We start from the raw sequence: 17978 nt of genomic DNA, 5'->3' as shown, positions 1-17978 counted from the left end.
GCAATTCAATTTCATGAGAGAAACTGATCAAGCATCTTCATTTTCAAATCCCTTGAACTCAGAGAGCACTCCTTCTAATTGCTGGAGTGGTTCTAATTTAAGATAAGATGGAAAATAAACGTAAATGTCTTCAGTATGCATGCCAATAGCATGCTACACTTTGAGCTTCAAGAGTTTAAAGTCTTTTGTATATGTTATTTCGTAATTCAGCAAAGAGTCAGTCCAGTGAGTAACCTTAAAATCTTCATTATCAGATGCATCTTGAATCCAAAGTAAATGAGGTACAGGGGAGAGAAAGGGGGAGATTCACCCAGCAAAGAGCTCAGTGGTAAGACTGGGAATAGAACATTGGTCTTGGTGTCTGCCAGACCAGGATGCCTTAGAAAAGAGATGCATACAGCCCACTTCCACAGAATCTTCGTAGTCTTCATCATCAACAGTATCATCAGAGGCAGCTAGATGGGTCAGTGGATAGAGCAACGGCCCTGGATCAAGAGGACCTGAGTTCAAATGTGACACTCACTATCTGTGTGACTCTGGGCAAGTATTAACTTAACCCCAATTGCCTCACCAAGGAAAAAAAAATTTAAATTAAAAAAAAATTATCATACATTTATTTTGAAAACTTGCAACAGAGAGTAGAATAAAGTATAACTGTTCAAGCTGGTTCCCTGAATACTTATTGCACTTATCTATAGCATTTGTTTTTTAAATTGTATTTGTTAATTTTTAATTTAGCTTCATTTCCAAATGTTTACCTTTCCCCCCTCCCTGGGCAGCTAGGTGGTAAAGTGGATAGAATGCTAGGCCTGGAGTCAGGAAGACCTGAGTTCAAATCTAGCCTTTGGCACTTACTAGCTGTGTGACCCTGAGCAAATAACTGTTTGCCTCAGTTTCTTCACCTGTAAAATGAGCTGGAGAAGGAAATGGCAAACCATTCCAGTATCATTGCCAAGAAACTCCAAAGGTGGTCAGGAAAAGTCAGACACAGTTGAAATGACTGAACTGTTAACAACCCGAGAGGGATCCTGCTCTATCAGAGGCAGCTAGGTGGCACAGTGTGTAGAATGCTGGGCTTGGGGTCAGGAAATCCCAGGATGGAGCTCTGTTTCACACGCTTACTAGCTGCCTGACTCTGACTAAATCATTTGACCTCTCTTAGCCTCAGTTTCGTCATGGTGAACTGGAGATAATAGCACCTATCCCTTACAGGGCTGTTGTGGGGATCAAATGACATCATGTATGTAAAGTGTTTTCCAAATATTAAAGTGCTACATAAATACTAACTATTATTACCCTTATGGCAAGCTGGGAGGGGTGGGGAGAGAAGTGGGGGGAAAAGGCAGTTCGGTACAATCAACCAATACATCCACAAGGAATACAGTATATGGGATGTTACATATCCATAGTGCCCCACCTTTATAAAGACCAGAGGTTCATTTCTTCATCTCTCCTGTCTGCCATTTATTTTTACACTTAATCCGTTGCTCTCTTGGAGTGTCATGTAATTGTTTTTGCTTGTAAATTCTGAGAGATGCAATGGAAACCCTTTGAAAAGAGTGAAAGCTTTGTGTAGATTGAAAGGTGGTTTATAGGTCTAGTTGTTTCCTGAGCGCATGGCCTCTTTCCCCAACTAAAATATAAACGTTTCAGGAAAGAGAATTTTGTGCTATATGTACATATGAGCGTGCTTAGTGTGCGCACTTAGCGCATTACTGGGAACAAGGTGTTCCCTTGTGTATTCATTGTGTCGGTTAAAATGAATTGAACTGAACTCACTGAAATGAATGGGCCAAGGCTGTGAGGTAGGCAGCAAAGAAGGAAGAGCACCTTCTAGAGACAGATGATCGATTATCTGCGAGAGGCGGATCCCAGCCCAAAGTTTGTAGCCCGCCCCCCTCTCCTACTCCCTCCCGCCCTGCTTTCCTATTCCACCCGAGCCTGGAGAGAGCTGGAGGCTGCAGACTGTGGGGGTTCTCTCCCTGGTTTCTGCTGTCCTCGCTCCACCTCGGCTGGAGTCCCAAACAGCGCCCCAGCCCTCTAGGCTCCGACTCCCCCTTCCCTGCCTCGGGAGGGGCTCCAGCTGCTGGACTTCCAGGGCCGTCCAGTCTAGCCAGATCTGTTGTGCGGCGCCGGCTCTGGAGGAGCAGAGACGCGCTGGTGCCGCTGCCCCAGTGGCCACTGTGCAGAGCATCGCTATTTGGACGTGGAGAAGAAGAAAGAAGGGACTGCGTGGGCTTCCCTGACCACCCTTCCCCGCCTCCTGGCCGGGTGCCTCAGCCCGTCCTCCACTGTGTCTCCAAGATGCGGGCATCCTGGTGCCCAGCACTGTCCTTCCTGCTCTCCTTTGTTGCAGGTGGTTTTGTTAACACGGCAGCCAGGTGAGTGTGTATCTGCCCAGAAATTGGCTTCAGCGTCCTGAATTTGCTTTCCTTATTCGGTTCTTTTGTTCCCCTCCCCTTCACTACCATTTTTTTTTCTTTTGTGCGTCTTTGGAAGTGGCCAGACTGGGAGGGTCCCCGAGTGAATGTCCATTGTCATTTCTTCCCAGGGTCATGTGGTGTTTCTTCTTCCCTTCAGACTCATTCCAATCATTCTCCAGTTCCTTCATCTTCAAAAGGATGCTCTTCACACGAGGAATGTGACCGTCTTGGCTGTATTCGGGGAGATCAGCCTACTGTCTATAACTCTGAGTACTAGTGTGTTCAATTTGTGCTGTTTCAATCTTTACACAACTGAGCTAAGCATTGACAAGTTGTCAGCATCTGGTTTGGGGGAAGGGACAGGAGAAACGGAGACACCACGTTGGTGGCCTTTTAGGAGTTTTGAACAAATAAGCAGATAACTTGTTATCTTTATCTTTGGTGCTCCTTTGATATCCCTGACCAAACATACAAGCACTTGAGCGCGTGCACACGCGTGCGCGCGCACACACACACACACACACACACACACACACACATACTTCTGTTCCACATAATTGCCACAATTAATGTAAAACCACTGACCCAGGATTCAAAATTGGGTAGGTTGGCTTAATGACCACAGGTGTCTCTAACCCTAGAAGGCCTCTCAGGGGAGACCATAAATCTAAAACTAGGAAGGACCTCAGAAGCCATCTAGTTCACAGATAAAGACACTCAGGTCTGGCAGAGTATCAAAGTCAAGAATTGAACCCAAGATCTCTGAATCCAGAATCAACGTTTTTTCTCTCTGCCACATTAGCTCCCAATGCACTATGAAGAGGACTGGACTTGAAATCAGAACTATATCTTGCAGAATTTGACATGGATTCTCCTTAAAGCATTGTCCTTAGATAAGTTTTTCAAAGGTACCCTGAAGGTTGCATACTTGGCCTGTAGGCCATCAGCTTTTTTTTTTCATTTGATTCTACTATAGTAATCCAGAGATTCTTAAGTTCAAATAGAAATTCATGAATTCATAGAAAGAACACTGGACTTGATGTGGGAAAATGGAAAAGGAAGAACTTGGATCCAAATCTCAGCTACACAACACTTCTTAGCCTTGTGACATTAGAGAAGTCCCTTGGCCATTTAGGACCTTAAAAAAAATGAGGGAATTGGACTAGATGACCTCAAGGGCTCTGTTGCATACATTCATATGATCCATCTATTCATTTAACAATAAGTAGATGCTCTTTTAAGAAATATGGAAACCAGCATTTATAAGCACCTACTGTGTTTTACACAGTATTGTTTCATTTGATCCTCACAACAACCGTAGGACGCAGGTACTTTATCCCCATTTTGCAGTTGAAAAAACTAAGGCAACCAAGGGTTAAATGATTTGCCAGCGTCACACACCTAGTAAGTGTTTAAGGCAGGATTTGAACTCAGGTCTTTCTGACTCTAGACTCAGCATCCTAGCCCCTGTACCACCTAGCTGCCTCATAAATAAAAGGCAAACTATGCTGTTAGAATACTTGACTGCAGATTTCCATGTTCTTCTATGATAAAAAAAAAATACAGTTTTCATTTAATCTTCAAAGAGAAAAAATTTTATATATGTATTACTCCAAGGTAAGAGGGATGATAAATGCTGTTTTTGAAGAGAATTAATAGTTATTTTGTACCAGGCAAACAGAGTTCCAGGGTTTCACTTTCAAAGTACCACTAAATTAAGTTAAAAGCCATAAAATCTTCAAGTCAACTAGAAAATATGAATATGGAGAACCCATGTCAAATTCTGCAAGCTGCAGTTTTCAAAGATGTGAAGTGGGTTTATTTGCTTAGTATCAAGTTCATGAGCTGGTATGCTTAGTATCAGCAACTGGAAGTATCCCTGTTCCAACATGCTTAGAGCTGTCAAGCACTGGTCACTGGCTTTTCAGGAACTGCACAAGGGACCATATTTTATAAACTCCAGACCTGAAGTTATGGGAAACACATTGACATAGAAAGCAAGGCCATCTTTGCAGAGAGTTAGTGTAAGTTGATTATTTCTTGAGGTTTCACACATGATACTGCAAGCTGCTTCTGCTACAGAGAGATGATATTGAGTTTAAGTATGATATTTCCATGAAACCTTTCACTATAAATTAGGTGATCTTTTGAGTTATGTTTGTTTAATACATTAAAAAAATATTATTCTGAGGTGTCCATAGGCTTCATCAGAGTGCCAAAGGAGACAGACAGTGATACAAAAAAGGTGAAGAACTGCTGTATAAGATTATACGTTGGGGGCAGCTAAGTAGAGCACCGGCCCTGGATTCAAGAGGACTTGAGTTCCAATCTGGCCTCAAACACATAACACTAGCTATGTGATCCTGGGCAAGTCACTTAACCCCATTGCCTAGCCAAAAAAAAAAAGAAGGAAAAAAAGAAAAACAAGATTATACATTAACCATTATAAGATTATGTATTGTGTATTAACTTGACCCTAAACAACCAAATATGACATTAATACTTCACCCTTGAGCTATTCTCTGCTATCCAAGTATTGGAACCTTCAGATCACTTAAGATGTGAAACTCCTGAAGCAGAGCTGCAACTAGGGTTTTGCCTCAGAGCACTAAAATCTGGATGACATGTGTTTGCTCCTTCCCTTTCTGTGCCGGTCCTACAACCTATCATTCCTGCATGTCACAGTTCTCTGTTATATAGTATGACTTCACAGCTACCCTACTTTATCCTCACATGGTTCCAAGATCATGTTGCCTTCGCTTAGCACTTTCCTAGGGCCTGCTTTCTCCAGACTGGTGTTTGCCCTTTCTCTTTCCCAGGACTGGGGAAAGATAGAAGACTGGGGGGGTACCCCCCCCCAGTTAGCCAAAACACAGGTGCATAAACTAGACTGCTTAAGGGTCAGGCTGTCCCTCCTTCCCCTCCTGATGCTACTCTAACTGTGTAAGGCTAATAGCAGGCCTGAGGATTTGAGCCACACTTTTCTGTGGAAGACATCCAGGTCAGCTGTGATACTGTGATGTGAGAGAACTCACTGACTGAGGAGAGATCACATAGGTGAGTTCCTCCTCCACTCAAATGAATTTGCCCCAAGAACAGAATTTCCTAGCTATAATTCTGCCCTGAACATTCAAAAAGGATGGAGTCTTCTGACCTCAGACATATTATATTAGCATCTTGCTAATTAATCTCTTTCATAGATTCAATGTTTTGAGTAGGAACTTTTCACCTTTTTTGTATCATTGTCTTCTTTGGCATTCTGATGAAACTATGGACAATTCAGAATAATATTTTAATGTATTGAACATAATATGTAGGATTGCAAAGGAAACCAGTTATATTGAAACATAGTTATCAAAATATTTTTAAAGTTTATGAACCCCAGGTTAAGAACCTCTGATGAGAGTAATTAATCTTCTTACTAACACTTAACGTGTTCTAAATTTCTATTTCCTTTCAATTCAGATATCAAAGTGAGACCTAAGGGAAATCCAGAGCTCAGGTAAAGATTCCGGCTTTACATCACTGGGTCTCCTTAATGGTACTCTTGAGAACTAATCTTTGTCAGACTCCTGATGTAGCCAGATATTTAACCAAGCCTGGCTTTGGTGGGATAGCTTCATACTTTAAGCATTATTAAAGTAGGCTATTTTGATGTGTGTTTTTATAGCACATAACCTAACATTTATCTTTTTTTAAGATTAATCATTTATAGGAATATATCTAAAATTCCAGAATTTAGTGATCCTAGGAGAGAGTTAAGAAAGTTCAAGAGAAACCCACTTGTATCACAGAAAAGTCTGGCAATGGTTTTATTTCAAAAACTAATTTCAACTGAATGGCTGATCTTGGAGGCCTATATTATGTATAATTTCTATTAACATAAACCATATTTGTGGATACAAAATAACATAGAGAAGATTCAAACATTTATAATAACTAGAGTATTTCCTGGATTGCTATATCATATCAAAGGTTCCTTTGTTTTTTTCAGAGACATTCAGTTTGGCTACTCACTTTATAGTTTGTTTTCATGGTGCCGAATCTATGTTGATTTCCTAATTTTAGCCTGGTCTCTATTTTAAATCCAAACCTCTTAGTTGGGGAAAAATGTTGAGAGAATCTTGAAATCACTGAGAATTGAATTCAGCAAACATTTTTAAGTGTCTGTTGTATACAAGGCACCACTCTAGATACTATGTATGAAATTAATAAACACCAATGTTACCTTCAACAAGGTTATCATTTAACAAGCGGACAAGATATCTGCACAAATAACCATGATTCAAAGAAGAATGTGATAAGTACAAAAGAAATACCTAGACAAAGGACTGGGGGAATGTGAGGAAGGAAAGATCATTTCAAATGGGGATAGGATGAGATTTGGGAAAATTTCATTGACAAAGTAGCCCATGAGTCAGGACTTGAAGGAAGGGAGGAATTTCAGTTACCAAGGCTTATTGACTGTACCTTCATGACCTCTCTGTCACTTATCCTTTCTCTTGTACTCCCACTAGCTCTATCCTAATTTGTTGTTATTGAGTCATTTCAATCTTGTCCAATTCTTCATGACTCCCTTTGAGGTTTCTTGGCAATGATACCAGAGTGGTTTGACATTTCCTTCTCCAGCTCATTTTACAGATGAGGAACTGAGGCAAATAGGGTTAAATGACTTGCCCAGGGTCATACAGCTAATAAGTGTCTGAGTACAGATTTGAACTCAAGCAAATGAGCCTTTGTGACTCCAGGCCTGGCACTCTATACAGTGTGCCACCCAGCTACCCAATTATCATAATAGAGACCCTCAAAAAAACCTACCTGGACTATTTATTGTACTAGCCTCCTAGTAGAGTTTCCTTCTTCAATCCATTCTTTAATATTTTTTACATCTAGATCACTCTTCTGCTCTTCCTATTGCCTCTGTCCAGAGTGGTTACTCCCCTTCACTCTAGGTCACCCACAATCTAATACTACCCCTGTCTTGTCAGATTTATCTCATATTATTTAATTTTGCATACCAGATACTCCAGCCATAATGGACCCTTTTTTGTTTCCCAAACACTCAACCAACAAACATTTTTAAAGCACCTATATACAGATATAAGTAAATTCAAAATATATACAAGGTAAATGCAAAATAGGTTGTGGGAATAAAGACCTAGTAGCTGGAGGGACAAAGAAAGGCTTCATTCATGTGGGAGATGACACTTTAACTGAGTTTTGAAGGAAGATAGGGATTCTCAGAGATAGAGATGAAGAGGAAGGGCGTTCCAGGCAGGAGAGACAGCCTGGCCAAAGGTGCAGAGATAGGAGATGAAACATTATGTGTAAGGAAAAGCAAATAGGTCAGTCTGATTTAGACTGAATGACCTCGAAAGTCCGTTCCAACTCTAAATCTATGACCATAAATATATGTGTGGTGTGTTGATATCTTTGCCCCTTCTAGATTGTAAACTGGATCTTACCTAATTTTTCATCTCTCCTAGAGCTCAACATATCGCTCTACATAGTATGTCACAAATTTGTTGAATGAATGTAGTAAAGGATCAAAGGTCTGTCCTGATTCATACAAGGTTCTTGAGGACAAAGACATCCTTTTATTTCTTTAGATCTCCTGCAGCATCCATGGCCATGCTCTGAAATGGTAGAGGACAGCATGAGATAGCATACCACACTTAAGATATTCAAAACCTCCATCAATGGACAAAGACTTTCTGCTTTAATTTTAGAAGGTGAAGAGATAGTGTTGTGCCAACAATAACTACAAACCTTATTTGATTGTTGTGGAAATTAATTGTTGAAGCAGCCTACCAAATGGCAGATTTGTCCAGTTTTCAAAGATAAACTCTTATGTTGTTGCAGAAATCATCAAACTTCCTTGCAGTCAGCTGGTTTTCATGGACTGCAGAAGTCTAGTTTTGTTCAGCTTCACAAACGGAAATAAAGTATTTCTTTTAATGATTTTAATTTGTTGCCATTCATTATTTTTAAATGGCTACATATGTGTATACATTGCTCTCCTCCTCTAATTCCCCATAAAATAAGTGTTTAAATGGTTTTTGGCAAGTAAACAAGACAATGTTGAAGGGTGATTAAATGGCTCATTAATGTAATGAATCTCTTTTTTTTTTTTACACCATCCATTCAGTCATGTAAACCAGGAGTTAATAGGTACTTAGCAATCATTTTTTATCTGCTGATTTTTTTTTAGCTTATTCCCTGGAATTACTGAATCATATTCATGTTTAATTAAATAACTGCCTAGATATAGTAGAATTTTACATTTTACTTTAAATAGCATTTTTTTCTCATAATTACATATCAAGAAAATTTTTAGCTTTCATTTTTATAAGATTTTGAGTTCCAAATTTTTCTCCCTCCCTCCCCCCTTTCTGAAAATGGCAGGCAGTTTGATATAGTTTATACATATGCTATTAGAAATTTACATTTTAACCAGTAATTTCTTGAAACTAGTAGAATAGATCTGATAAGTACAATTAAGTTAAAAAAAATTTAAGGGGCAGCTAGGTGGTGCAGAGGACAGTGCATGGGCCCTGAAGTCAGGAGGACCTGAGTTCAAATCTGGCCTCAGACTAAACACTTGACACTTACTAGCTGTGTGACCCTGGGCAAGTCACTTAACCCCAATTGCCTAAAAATTTTTTTTAATTTTTTTACTTATATTATGGGCTCATATAATTCTTTAGGGATTTTTCGTAAAATGTATGTTTTATGTTGGTTCTCTTTTAGAAAACATATTCTGTACCACAACTTCATGGCATGAAATTTCTCCATCTTTCTCATTCATTTTGCAGTCAAAATATAAAAATCCATATATGATTCTACATCCCTGAATAACCTTCATTTCTGATTTAGTGTGCAACCTGACTTGGGTAAAATGTACACCACCCAGATCTTTAAGATTTTACCTTTGCCTCAAATGTAAATGTGTGAAAACAATGAATATTGATGTTTGAGGGAAAAGGTTTCTCTCTTCAAGTTGGGTAATAGTCTTCTAAATGTAGGTGAATTTCATCTTCTAGTCGATTTCTCTTGAAATTTTTCCCATTTCTCTTGAAATTTTTCCCAGTGCAGTACTTCTGGGATTCAATTTCCTCAACTATAAAACAAGAGAGTTTAGAGATTGGAGGATTTCTGAAACCACTTCTAGCTCTAAATCTGTGATGCTAAGTTCACAGTAATTGAATTCTACTGGTAAAGAAAGAAATGGATCCAGCCATCTGTTCAAGGGAACCTGTGTCCTCCCAACAAAGTTTGTAGCATAAATATGCAATTACATGAATGTTGTGAGTTTTTAAAATCATGTCAGTGATGAATCATAATTCATTTTCTGTGGATCTTCACATCTGACAGATTTAAGGGTCTTTTGAGGACTTGAGTTTTCTTTTCAGTTTTCACTCTACTCCTACAGAGGCACTGTGCCTGGACTAGAAACTGGAAAGGACAATGGAAATGGACAATGGAAAGGGCCCTGAGATGGGAGTCTCCCTGTCCTAGTTTTTTTCAAATCCAAGCTGTGCAAGCATAGGCAAGTCAATTCATCAGTTTCCTCATCTGAAAAATGAATGGGTTGGTCACTAGATACTTTTAGACAGCTAGGTGGTGAGACCTAGAGTCAGGAAGACCTGAGTTCAAATCCAGCCTCAGACACTTATTAACTGTGTGACACTGGATAAGTCACAACCTCTGTCTTCCTTATCTGTAAAATGGGGATGATAATAACACTTGACTTCCAGGGTTGTTCTGAGGATAAAATGACATAATATCGGTAAAGGACTTTGAAAACCTTAAAGCACTATTATTATCTAAGGTCTCTTCTAGTTGTACATGCTATTATGCTACTCAACCTATTCTCATGGAATAAAAAATGTGTATGTATGTATATATATATATGTGTGTGTGTGTGTGTGTGTGTATGTATATATATATGTATGTATGTATGTATGTATGTATATCACAGTAAACTATTAAGTGAGGTAATTCATTAATATTTGAAAAAGAGTGTATATTTTAGTCATGTGTCTTATCTAATACTGCTACCCTGGCCCTCATTGTCTGAAGGTCAGGTATGTATCCTCTCCCAGGATTCTCTGGGGGTTTCGGATGTCTAGGCTTTGTGCAAACAGCTCCAGGCCCCACAATGTTGTTCTTCCAATTGCAGGGGATGATCCCCTGGACCCCAGTTCCAATTAACCACTGAACAGTTGGATTAACTTTTTTTTTCTATTTCACTTATTTTCACATATCAGTTTTACTGGCATATAACTGGGCAAAATAATTCCTCATAATTGCTTTAATTTCATCTTCATTGGTAGTTCATTTTTGGTGCTGGTAATATGGTTTTCTGCTTTCTTTTGTTTGTTTTCTTAAAATGACTTTCATTTTCATATATATTTCTTTTTTTTAATATAAATTTATTTATTTTTAGTTTTCAATATTCACTTCCACAAGTTTTTGAGTTCCAAATTTCTCACCCCTCCCCACACCCCAAGATGGCATGCATTCTGAATACCCCTTCACCTGGTCTGCCTTCTCTTCTATCTCTCACCCCTCCCTTCTCTTATCCCCTTCCCCTTCTATTTTCCTGTAGAGGAGGATAGACTTCTGTACCCCATTTCCTGTATTTCTTATTTCCCAGTTGCATGTGAAAACATTTTTTTTAAAACATGTGTTTTTAAAACTTTGAGTTCCAAATTTTCTCCCTTCCTCCCTCCCCACCCACCCTCATTGAAAAGGCAAGCAACTCAATATAGGTTGTACATGTGCAGTTATGCAAAACACTTCCTTAGTAGACATGTTGTGAAAAACTAACTCTATTTCCCTTAATCCTATCCTGCCCTCCCATTTATTCTATTCTTTCTTTTGACCCTGTCCCTCCTCAGAAGTATTTGCTTCTGATTACCCTCTTTCCCAATCTGCCCTCCTCTCTATCATCCCCCTGCTCTCTTGTCCCCTTCTCCCCCTATTTTCCTGTAGGGTAAGACAGATTTCCATACCCAATTGAATGTGTATGTTATTCTCTCCTTAAGCCAAATCCTATGAGAATAAGATTCCCTCATTCCCTCTCACCTTCCCCTGTTTCCCCTCCACTGTGAGAGACTTTTCTTTTCTGTTTTTTTTTGAGATAATTTACCCCATTCTACCTCTCCCTTTCTTCTCCGAGTATCATCCTCTCTCATCCCTTAATTTTATTCTCCAGATATGACCCCTTAATCTTCAACTCACCCTGTGCCCTCTATCTATCTATATATACATACATAAATTTTTTCCTTCAACTACCCTAATACTGACAAAGTTCTCATGAGTTACAAAATCATCTTTCCATGCAGGAATGTAAACAGTTCAATCTTAATAAGTCTCTTATGATTTCTCTTTCCTGTTTACCTCTTCATGTTCCACTGGAGTCCTGTATTTGAAAGTCAAATTTTCTGTTTAGCTCTGGTCTTTTCATCAGGAATGCTTGAAAGTCCTCTATTTCACTGAATGACCATTTTTTCCCCTGAAGGATTATACTCAGTTTTGCTGGGTAGGTGATTCTTGGTTGTAATCCTATCTCCTTTGCCCTCCGGAATATTATATTCCATGCCCTGCGGTCCTTTAATGTAGAAGCTGCTAAATCTTCTGTTATCCTGATTGTGTTTCCACAGTACTTGAATTGTTTCCTTCTGGCAGCTTGTAATATTTTCTCCTTGACCTGGGAACTCTGGAATTTGGCTACAATATTCCTAGGAGTTTTCCTTTGGGGATCTCTTTCAGGAGGAGATCTGTGGATTCTTTCAATTTCTATTTTGCCCTCTGGTTCTAAATATCAGGGCAGTTTTCCTTGATAATTTCTTGAAAGATGATGTCTAGGCTCTTTTTTTGATCATGGCTTTCAGATAGTCCAATAATTTTTAAATTCTCTCTCCTGGATCTATTTTCCAGGTCAGTTGTTTTTCCAATGAGATATTTCACATTGTTTTCTAATTTTTCATTCTTTTGGATTTGTTTTACAGTGTCTTGATTTCTCATAAAGTCACTGTCTTCCAATTGCTCTATTCTAATTTTTAAGGAAGTATTTTCTTCAGTAATCTTTTGGACTTCCTTTTCCATTTGGCCAATTTTTCTTTTTAGGGCATTTTTCTCCTCATTGGCTTTTTGGACCTCTTTTGCCATTTGGGTTAGGCTGTTTTTTAAGGTGTTATTTTCTTCAGTATTTTTTTGGGTCTCCTTTAGCAAGCTGTTGACTTGTTTTTCATGATTTTCTTGCATCACTCTCATTTCTCTTCCCAGTTTTTCCTCTACTTCCCTTACTTGCTTCTCAAAATCCCTTTTGAGCTCTTCCAAGGCCTGGGACTGATTCATATTTTTCTTGGAGGCTTTGGATGTAGGAGCTTTGATTTTGTTGTCTTCTTCTGGTTGTATATTTTGATCTTTTTTCACCAAAGTAAGATAATATAGTCTGACTCTTTTTGCGCTGCTTGCTCATGATCCCAGCCAATTACTTGAGTTTTAAACTCTTTGTTAAGGTAAGAGTCTGCTTCCAATGTGGAGAGTGTACTGTCCCAAGCTTCAGGGGTTTGTGTAGCTGTTTTCAGAGATACTTGTAGGGACCTGTAAATTTTCAGTTCTTCCAAGGTGGTATGATAAGGGGCGAGGTGTTTTCCTTTCCTGGCCTGTGACCACAAGTATTCCTTTCTGTCCTAACTGTGAGGAGGGGTTCTCTCCACAGCCACTACAAGCTCCACCACCCAGCTCCTCCTCACCCAGCACTGCCGCCCAGAACTGTGACCCAGATCCACACAGGGCAAAGCAAGAGATTCCTGCCTCAGCACTGGCAAAGAGATCCCTGCAGTCCCTCTCTGATCAGCCACTGGATTCCCCCAGTCTGTGGGCCGAAGCTCGGGAAGCAGCTGCCCCCCCAGGGCCAGCTCTTGGGGAATGGAGCTGAAACCCCTTCCTCTCTGACCACCGACAGAAACAGACTTTTCCCACTGACCTTCTAAGCTGTCTTTGGCATTAGTGGATTGAGGAGTCTGGAAACCTCCACAGCTGCCCGCGATTCAGTCCTCTGAGGCCTGCTCCAGGTTTGCTGCACACCCACGCTGCGCTGCGCTCCCAGCCCAGCGCGATACACCTTTCTGATCAATCATCCAGGTTGTCTTGGGCTGGAAATTTGTTTCACTCTGTCTTTTTGTGGGTTCAGCTGCTTCAGAATTTGTTTAGAGCCATTTTTTATGAGTATTTGGAGGGGTTTGGGGGAGAGCTCAAGCGAGTCACTGCTTTCACTTCCATCTTGGCTCCACCCTCTGGATTAACTTTTACAAAACAACATTTACTTCAAAAAGCATAATCATAAATACAAAAACTTACTCACTCTTCCCTCATTTGGGGTTTTCTTGCCAACGATGGCATGGTTTGCTATTTCTTTCTCTAGCTCATTTAACAGATGAGGAAACTGAGGCAAAGAGTTAAGTGACTTGCTCATGGTCATACAGGTGGTAAGTGTCTGAGGCTGCATTTGGACTTGGGAAAAGGAGTGTTCCTGACTTCATGCCCAGCACTCTATCCATTGTACCACTTAGCTGCCCCAAAGAATGCCACACTGCATATTAAATGAAATTGATAATTAAAAAGACAAGCTGGGGTGAGGTAGGAGGCAGGGAGATGGAAGGGATTTTACAAAGTTGTTTATATACATTACTCTTACATAGATTTTGCTATGTTAAAATTAATAAACAGGTAAAATTAAATAGCTTCCAATCCTCTAGAATTGTATTCAGTCAGACTATAGTGTCAATAAATTGCTAGAGAATGAGTTGAGTACTAAGGGAGATACTAAACACATTTCCTGCCCTCAGAAAGGTCCAGTTTAGGGAGAATGAGAATCACATAGATAACTATAATACAAGGCAGACTATAATAAATACTATAAAAGAGCTATAAGCTAAGTTCAATAAGGATTCAGAGGAGAGAGATAGCACATTTATTCAGAGAGTTGGAGAAAACTCCATAAAGATGATTCCCTGAAGAATGGATAGGATTTTAGTAGACAGAGATAGGAAATGGGAAAAGAGAAGGGCTCCCTAGGCAAAGGGGAAAATGAGCAAAAGGTACAAGAGCAGAAAAACACAGGACCTTTTTAGGAAACAAGAAGTCTAGTTTGGTTGTGGCAGTGACTGTTTATAAAGAAATCATGATAGAAAATAGGAATAATAGGTGAGGCTCTCACATGGCAGGCTCTGAATACCAGACTAGGAGTTTGGACTTAATTTACTAAATCAGAGGGAATCACTAGTGATTTTTGAGCAGGAGAAGAACTTAATCACAGCTGTATTTTAAGATTACCCCAGCAGCGGTATGTATGAGAGTTTGAAAGAGAAAAAGACCAAGGTTCAGGAGACTAGATAGGAAGCTAATGTAATGGTCTACATGAGACACAATAGGAACCCTGAATTCAAATTCTGACAGAATTTGAAAGATACCCCAGTATCTTTCAAATTTTATTTATTAGCTATGTGATGTAGGATGAACAATACTTGAAAAATGATTAGATGTGGAAGAAAGTGGATATAAGGAAGTCCACAATGACATAAAGATTTTAAGCCTGGGCAACTTAGAGAATGGAATGCCATTAACAGATGTAGGGAACTCAGGAACGCACAAAACTGTTTTTATGTTATTTAGTAAGCTATGGACATCTACTAAAGGCAATGAAGTGGAGCGGCTGGAGAGCCTAGCCCCCACTAAAGAAGAATTGGGTTCAAGTCCTGTCTCTGCCACATACAAGCTGTGTGAATCTGGGCAGGACACTTAACCTCTCACTGCCCCTATGTGTCAACAACCTTCATTGGTAGGAGGACTTTCCTCTTGGGTAGTTCCTTATACCAGTGAAATCACAGGTTGAATTCCTCACTCAAAAAATACCCACCACCCTGCAGGTAAGGGACAGCAATAATGAATAGGAGATCAGCAATATTCTCTTCTTCTGTCTGGTACCAGCATTGTACAATACAGCACTGGGATGTCATTAAGTATAAGCATTCAATGTACTTAAAGCACATGCACACTTCATATATTTTGTATATTGTCTGGTACCTCCATCTCCTAAAGTCTTCCTTTGATGCAGCAGTGAGGGGATTAAGGGGAATCCAAGTTCTTGAAGATCATGTTAGCAGTGTAAGCCATTGCAGATCCCAAAGAAGCATTGAGTGTGAGACTATATATCCATCATCCAAGACCCAGCCCAGCGACATTCAGAGGGCTCATTATTAGATCAGCCACAGAAGGACGAAGTGTTGGCCCTGGAAACTCTTGAAAACCATTTACTATGCTGTGGAGGGGTTGAGATCTATATTGGCAGAGGGTATACTCACATTAACAACAACAACAAATAACAACAACAACAATTAAAAAAAAGCTAACATTTATATAGTGCCTACTGTGTGCCAGGCACTGTGCTGTGCTACAAATATCATCTCATTCTCACAACACCTGCAAAATCATAGATCCCTGAAGTACTGATTGGCATAGCCCCTCATACACTTGTGTCTGGCATGGCATCCTGTGCCAAGCCTCAGAAGCCACTTCTTCCTTGATATTTCTTTGATTTCTCCCAATCCCAAATGATATTTCCTTCCTCAGAACTCTCGTGACACTATAGCTGGCTCTCTTTTACACACTTACTGTGCTATCTTTTGTTTGATAGCTATTTGTATACACTCATCTCCTCTTTTATACACTTAGTACTTGTAGGACAAAAAAATATATATCTTATTTAGTTTTGTTTCTCTACTATTGCCTCACTTGGTGTGTGCTTCATAAATGTTTGCCAAATATCGTTTTGTTGAGCAGCCAACCTGAATATTCAAGTTAGGGGGGGAAATTATCTTGAGGCCCAAACTGACTGCCCAAATTAGCCAGATAGTTACTTTCTCTTCTGTCACTTAGTGGGAATATAGACATCCTAGTCCCAGTCCCTGATTTCATTTTGATACATGGTACTTTATTCACAGCTCAAGAAGTCACAGATCACTAGCATTTGCAGACCAGCCTGGAATCTGTCTCTATGGCCCTAAACTTGAATGTTGCTATGGATGGAAAAGGAACAGCAAAGGACTCTGTGAAGGTAATTCTGCAGCTACATCCCTCTTCAGTCATCATGGAAGTCTATATAAGAAGCAATAAGGGCCCTGAACTCAAATCATGGGAGGGTTCAAGAGATACTCCAGTGGTAGAATGAGCAACTCTTACCTTTTTTTTTTTGGCTGGGCAGTGGGGTTAAGTGACTTGCCTAGGGTCACACTGCTAGTAAGTGTTATGTGTCTGAGCCCAGATTTAAACTCAAGTCCTCCTGACTCCAGGGCCAGTGCTCTATCCACTGCACCACCTAGCTGTCCCTGAACGAGCAACTCTTGATAATTGATTAGGTATAGAAGAAAAGGGATATGAGTGAGGCCAAAGATGACACAAAGATTTTGAGCCTGGGCAACTGATAGCTTCATGATATAGCACAGTTGGTAAAGAAGGTTGGTCAGCAGAATTCCTAGATGAAGAATCTGACTCACTGAAAATCTAGAGGGGTTACCCTTCTAATCTAGCTAGCACAGTGGAAAGGACACTGAGGCCAAAGTTGCAAAGACCTAAGTTCAAATCCTGCCTCAGCTATTTACTAAATATGTGACCCTGAGCAAGCTATTTATCCTCTCTTGGCCTAAGTTTCCTCATCTGTAAGAAAGAAGGTTGGAATCAGTGGCTTCTGAGTTTCCTTCTGCCTATGATGTGAGGATAATTTGTGAAATGTGCAAAAATGTCAGGAAAAGTACCCTATGTGGTCTCTTCCTCTCTCAAATTTGGCAAAATACAATTAACCTAGAAAGGTGACTCTTAGACATGGCCTTTCTCAGCCTTTCCCAGCTCCTCTTAATTCTAGTGCCTTCCCTCTATTAATCATTTCTATCTTGTAGATAGCTTGTTTGTATCTATTTGTTTGGGCAACTAGGTGGCACAGTAGATAGCATGTTAGGTTTACAGTCAGGAGGACCTAAGTTCAAATGTGACCTCAAACACTAGCTGTGTGGCCCTGGGGCTCAGTTTCCTCATCTGTAAAATGAGCTGGAGAAGGAAATAGCAAACTACTCCAGTGTCTTTGCCAAGAAAAACCAAAATGAGGTCACAAAGAGTGAAAAAAATGACAGCAACAATATATTTGTTATATTCTTAGTTAGTCTGTGAACTCTTTGAAGGGCAGAGACTGTCTTTTGTCTCCTTTTGCATCTGAAACACTTAGCACAGTGCTTAACACATAGTAGGTGCTTAATAAATGGAGACTGATTGATTTCTGATCTTTTATCTCAATAAGTATTTTGAATTTTACCTGAAAGATGAAGCAGAACATTTAATCCTTGGCCCAGATAGGTCAACATGTCCTAACTGTGGACCTTCTCCAATACTGATATCCTTATCCCATGTCAACCATGATTTTGCTAATAAACTCAAGTCTGTTGAAAGTGACTCTTGAAGCTCTATATACAATGGAATGGGTCCCTAGATTAT

The 17978-nt window shown here is 39.8% G+C and overlaps 1 protein-coding gene across 1 annotated transcript in view; it reads left to right on the top strand.

Annotated features, from left to right (window-relative positions):
• Positions 1–2304: 2304 nt before the first annotated feature.
• The window catches only part of EGFL6 (EGF like domain multiple 6), a 68271-nt gene continuing 52597 nt past the window's right edge, over positions 2305–17978 (top strand). The window contains exons 1-2 of the mRNA XM_021007515.1: positions 2305–2381; positions 16439–16551. Coding sequence (XP_020863174.1) covers positions 2305–2381; positions 16439–16551 — 190 coding nt within the window. The remainder of the gene's footprint in view (positions 2382–16438; positions 16552–17978) is intronic.

This window comes from Phascolarctos cinereus, unplaced genomic scaffold (genome assembly GCF_003287225.1).
Source record: "Phascolarctos cinereus isolate Bilbo 61053 unplaced genomic scaffold, phaCin_HiC Scaffold_726;HRSCAF=1367, whole genome shotgun sequence".
Lineage (NCBI taxonomy): Eukaryota > Metazoa > Chordata > Mammalia > Diprotodontia > Phascolarctidae > Phascolarctos > Phascolarctos cinereus.
This window is presented reverse-complemented; position numbering and strand designations above follow the sequence as displayed.